Source organism: Dipteris shenzhenensis, chromosome 11, assembly GCF_047967505.1.
Source record: "Dipteris shenzhenensis isolate YYH24624 ecotype China chromosome 11, Dip_SZ_1.0, whole genome shotgun sequence".
NCBI lineage: Eukaryota > Viridiplantae > Streptophyta > Polypodiopsida > Gleicheniales > Dipteridaceae > Dipteris > Dipteris shenzhenensis.
This window is the reverse complement of record NC_141606.1, coordinates 4,539,071-4,545,070: the sequence shown is the minus strand read 5'-3', so window position 1 is coordinate 4,545,070 and position 6,000 is coordinate 4,539,071. Positions and strand designations below refer to the sequence as shown.

The window sequence follows — 6,000 nt, the reverse complement described above, 5'->3', positions numbered from 1 at the left end:
TAGAAAATGGTTGAAAAGGCATGTATTCATAGACATCTATCCCTATCTCATATTCCTTTAAAAAAAAAGGCATTGGATTTGTATCTTGGATGTCATGGTAAGGCATCCAACTGTATGGAAAGCCTTGCATGATGGAAGAGGGGAAGCAAGTTTAAAGGAAGTTTAGGAAACAACTCTAAAGTTTTAAAGATTGGCTTTGAGTTTGATTTCTCATGGGAACCACTTTGATGGACATGTTTGATTTCTCATGGGAACCACTTTGATGGACATGTACACAAAAAGTGGGAGCATTGCGTGTCTTTAATGTGCTTACATGGAGTACAATGACAGCTTTTATGTACGAATGCAGGAGCAAGGTCTATGGCCAAGTAGCTTTACCTTTGTTGCCATCTTAAAAGCATGTGGTAACACAACTTTGGATACTATTCTCAAATTAGCAAGGTTGCTACTGAGATCCCATATTGAGACCGAGGGGAGCAACCTCGCTATTGAGATCCCATATTGAGACCGAGGGGAGCAGGAGTTTAGCGCGTAGTAGACGAGTCAAGTTACTCGTTTGGTATGATGGAGTTGTGAGAAGTAGGTCCCCATGATGGAGTTGTTCTGAGAAGTAGGGGCCATGAGTGTTACTATTTGATTCAATTGGACTAGTTCACGAGTACAAATCGCTTCTTCCCGCCATTGCCTTGCCTTTGATCCTCTTACCAATTCCATCTCCTTGCAATTGCGTCTTCATACGTGGTTTTATGGAATCTTTGCTGGAAAATATCAAGGTTGCCGCAACGTCGCCGCATGACGGAGCATCGCCGGAGGATAAAGTGACGGAGCCTTCCATTGTTGCGAAGCCACTTGAGGAGAAAGTTGGCAAGCTTTCCGGGCCACTTGCGGTTTTCGAGAAAGATGGAACGTCCGGACAACCAGAAGACACTTCTGTGAGCCCTGCAATGGACAAGAATGTGAATACGAGGGCTTCCACCCTGGCCAGAGAGTCCCGCAGAGATGGACCCCTGACGAACATCGAGAAAAAACGACGTCGAGCCGAACGTTTCGGAACGGAATTGAGGATCTCTGAGGAAGAAAAGCGTAGGATTAGGATTGCAAGGTATTCTTCACGCTTGTCATTTATAATTTTAGTCCGGAATTTGACTCACAGGAAGAAAACACAGTGCATCCTTCTGGAATGCCATGCAGCATTTGACAGAGGCGATTCTCATCGTTGATGGTAGAATGTTCAGGAGAGGGAAATATAGATCGAGGCAGTGCATGCGGTGCGTCTAAAAAGGAAAGGCCTGATGACCTAGAGAAGGCAGTCATTCATGTTAGACAGTAAACTGTATGCGTCCAAATTCTGAATTGTTGAGGGTCCACAACTCATCGTGGACTATTGAAGAATTTCGTGAAATGAAGACGGGACTGGTGGAAAGTCGTCATCCGCTTCCATGCTTCAAACCCTGTCCTGTCAAAGACTGGCATCAGATGCAAAGTTGAAGACGACGTGGCAGCGGTCGGCATGCTAATGCCGTGAGAGTAGGATGCGAGCCAGTGTATTGCACACGTAATGGAACGAGTACAATGCTTTTATAGAGCTTCATCTGCCCATGATTAGTGGCTACAATCTAGGAACTGATCAGGTTCACTAGTGGAATCTATTCACTGCTAATCGGTGATCGGTGCTCCTAGTGCTCCTCAATTAGTGCTGTGCACATGGGGACGTGGTTGCACTGATCACTAACTCAGTTCCAGTCTATTAAATCTTCAGTCAGTATTCATCCCATTTTGGAAGCAACTTCAGAGATGGTGCTAGTTATCATTGAGGAAGTGCCGCCTTAAATATTAGCTTCAACAATTAAGTTCAAACAGTAGATCTTATCTACTAAAGTTGTCTCTGACATTTGTGTCATTTTCTCATACTGTGGCAGATTTGGGTCTGGTCCAGCAGCTCATGATGAGAAAGAAGATAAAAAATCAGAAGCAGAAAAGATGAGAGCCCGTGCTGCAAGGTATCCACAAAGAAGATGTTTCAATCTTTTAGAATTTTCCTCAAATTGGTTTTGAAGAAGGATGTCCTAATGCTGTTCAGGTTTGGTATTGCTGATGAGGAATCAAAGAAAAAAGCACGTATAGAAAGATTTGGTAAAGATCCACAGTATGGAAGTTCGCTAGAAATTGAAAGGAGGGCAGTGTGGGCTGCAAGGTTTATGTCTGGTTTGCCAGCTAAATAGGAGGATGGTTGCATCCCATGCAGTTTGACTTTGTGCTCTTTGTCTGGGGTTTGATGGTATGGTTGGAAAAAATGTCTTGAAGCTCAATGAAACATGAATGCATACATGCTGAACAAGATCAGCAGATTAGACCAGCCTTTAGCTGCAGTGTTTGGGTCTATTGTGACAGGCGTCTTCTTGTGTAATATTGATAAAAGCCCTTGTCAGACAAGTTCCATTGAATCTCTGAAATTCTGGCAACTATGTGTGGTCCAGTACATTGCAGACTAATTTGTCAGCCTTAAGGGAACTGTGCTGCATCACAAAACTCAAGGAGATTTAGGTTAAATGGCCCCATTTTTTGGGGTGAATTGTTCAAATGTTTCCAACTACCTTGTTAATCACAGGAGTCGTCCCTGGTATTGGTCAGTATAATTTTGGAGTCATTCTTTGCGCTTCTTCTATTGGATCTGCAGAGAATTTGAACAAATTCTGTCATCATAAGCGTTGTCTAGTAAGTAACTACTAAAAAACTGGCACTTGCATATTACTGCTATATCTAGGTGTGGTGTGGTTGCATCTTCGTTGAAGGGGGAGGGGGGACAAAAGGCTGTCATTTTCCAGCTTCGTCTCTAACGATGAGGCCAGGTTCAATAAGGTGGAGGCTGAGAATGAAATTTTGAGGCTTCATAGATTGTAAGAAATATCAGGACCTTTGCAAGGAAATGAATTTATAGACATCAGCCTATTTAAATGAAAATTTTTGGAAGCTGATCAGCTATTCAGGAACTGAAAATAATGGATTGTTTTCAAACTAGTTTTATTTCATAGGAACGTGATGCAATTTCTCTTTGTCTTAGGACATACACATACCCTTTATAGTTTGCAGACAAGCATTTTTTATTTGACAACCCTTGTGTACGTTAACGAATGCCATAAGTTGTGATTTATATGGAGTGCTATTTGCATCCGCCTCTTTAAACTTCTTTCAAGGCCAGTTTTATCCATATGTGAATGAGCTATTTCTGAATCGGAGGCTTTCTGCATGAAGTGAGATGTGTTAACTAGTAGATATATTCCTAAGAGTTAGCAACCACAAGTAGAATAGATGAAGTTCTATAAATTTTACTCGTTATGGGGCTTTGGTCATTAACGGGTAAACATGGAGTTCTTAAAAGTCCACGCATTTCATTTCTAAATGAGTAGCTGAAAAGCGCTCTCTCTCTCTCTCTCTCTCTCACACACACACACACACACTCTTTTTTTTAAAAGTGAACTTTTGATTGATTATATTACAAGAGTAGCGACCTCAAAACGAGGTAGCCGAAATTACATCAGCTGAAAATCTCAATGTATGCTAGATATACATCATGATCTATACAATGCGTCTGCAAGCAATCAAAGAAGGATTGCTGCAGAGAACGCTTAAAAAAGCCAAACAAGGAAAATATAGGATCACTAAAGGCTTTACAATTCTCGTCTGTCCATAAAGTCCAGAGTGTCCAATAGTGAACCCACACACACTTTTTTTTGTTTAGTGAACACACACACACACACACACACACACTCTCGCTAAAGTTTCTTCATACAATGTGAACGTTACCTGCTTCGCTTACTATTTATTTGCAATTCCAGCCTATCAATACTCTACCTTCTAGGAAGAACGGTATTTGGCATGCTAGTAAGCCTAGTGTAGTAACAATAGTTGGTTGTGATAACCATGCATGTAGGAGCTATAGAAGGACTTCATTATGGGGATGTCTTTGGTAACATAGATAGAGAATGTGGGGTCATGAGTGTATTGCCAATCTATTATTGGATCCATACCAATACTTTTGCCTTCCTTTTTGATGCTTTGTGATTAAGCTTTGATATTCATTAGTGGGTATCAAAATAGCCATTGCTTGGTAGACTTCAACGTTCATAGAGGCAAGCAGGGATGACTTATGCCATATGCTGAACATTGTTGCTTGGTTGGCGCTTATTGAACTACCACATGATCCATTTGTTTTTTAACATGTAGCAAAATATTGGAGATCTAGGAGAATTCAACAGTCTTACACAGGGCACTTTGCTTAGTTATCCTTGCCAAAACCCACCTCCATCTCACAATGAATTGGTTGATATTGTTTCTTTACTGTGAATTGCTTGCACGAAGTTTGATGTAACTTCTTTTTGTTGCTTTGCACTTTTGGGCACTAGTTGGATAGAATAGACAATAGTATATAACAGTCCCTTATGATGCTTCCATCAACACTTTTTTGAACATTTGATGGGTGTCGATATAAGCGTTGAAGCAGAGGTTGGAATGATTGTCAAAGTAAGCGTCAACAACACTATCGTTAAGTGTTGGTAATGCTTGTTTTAAAATGCACAATGTTGTAAACTAGCAAAATTTTGAGTTTTTATAATGTAGTGTATGAAACAAGAATATAATCCATGAATGCATGGACTCTTGAAAGGCGAGTATAGAATAACAAATTTATATTGTGTAGTTAGTATTTAAATCATTAGATGGATCTTCTGCTTTATTCTCTAATAACATATTGATACCATCATGATTATCATGTGCTAAGTCTTTCATGTCTTTTGCATCAAAGACTAGATTACTTACATCTAGGTTTGAGTAATAATTCGAAGAGCTTAAAGTGTTAGTAACTTGTGGATGTTGTACAGGCATCGGCTTATGAGGTAGAGAATCATTGGAAGTGCTTGTCTCCATGTCATCTACTATGAATTTTGCATCTCTTTCTTGAGATACTTTACATCACTTCCTTGGTGCAACTTGAATCACATATGATCAATTTGCATCCAAGCGATTCGATTGAAACATAACTTTAGAATAACTCAAGTTATTAGGTGCATCAATGATAGCAAAATCCACGATTCAAGCTATCCAATAAGAAATACTACAAAAATACACATGTGTCCACAACGACAAGGTAGCGCAAGTGTGTTCGTAGATCATTAGTAGAGTCAAAGGTAAAAAAACCATTTGAATTTTTTCTCACAGTCGCTTGAACCCCTCTACACAAATTTGGACCATTTTACATCAAATATAAACATGTTGTGTGACTACATTGCATTGCACAAAATGTGTGAACATAAAAAAAAAACTTAGTATTTTAAATTTCAAACCTTAAAAGAAAGAGACCACTATTTATGTGAAGACCACAACCCTTGGCAATTTCTCGTTCCCCACTACTCACATTCCCTGCCCTCTAGTAGCCCTTTGTAATTGCATCTTCGAGCCATTCGATTCGCATTTGCTTAAAAATAGACATAAATCTTTTGGATACATAATCCCTCTATTACTATCTTCCTCTAGTTTTCTTTTTGCCTCTTCGTATCTTTCAATGCCTTTCTCCATTCTTTTGCAATTAGCAAGATAAAATGTATTTACCTATAACTCTATCGCAACACTCATATTTAATTTTCATGCCTTTTTCTTGTGGCACATTCCCTTAAACTCTTGGATCATCCCAATCATCTCAAAGTTGAGGTGTAGTAGGATTCCTTTGCACAAGAATCTTTGTTGCAGTCTGAACATGCCTTTTACCTCACAATCCCTTTTAACACTTTCATGAAACACTTCTAGAAGAACATCCATTAACTCTGCACAATTCTTGCATATGCCAGTTGATATGCTAAATGGACAACTAGATGTAGTCTAATATCTAGAATGCTTGTTGGGATTGCTTTCTCAATCAAACATATGCTTCGATGGCTTGAATTTTGATTGGCTTGATTGATGAATTTGCAACTCCTTTAATGATACCCGCCTTAAAATATCCTCAAG

The 6,000-nt window shown here is 39.5% G+C and overlaps 1 protein-coding gene across 1 annotated transcript; it reads left to right on the top strand.

Moving 5' to 3' along the window:
• Window positions 1-624: 624 nt before the first annotated feature.
• LOC147896519 (uncharacterized) lies at window positions 625-2,391 on the top strand. Its single transcript, XM_087381975.1, has 3 exons — window positions 625-1,102; window positions 1,920-2,000; window positions 2,081-2,391. Exons 1-3 carry the CDS (start codon window positions 747-749, stop codon window positions 2,220-2,222), a joined length of 579 nt encoding a protein of 192 aa, XP_087238101.1. The 5' UTR covers window positions 625-746; the 3' UTR covers window positions 2,223-2,391.
• The last annotated feature ends 3,609 nt before the right edge of the window (window positions 2,392-6,000 follow it).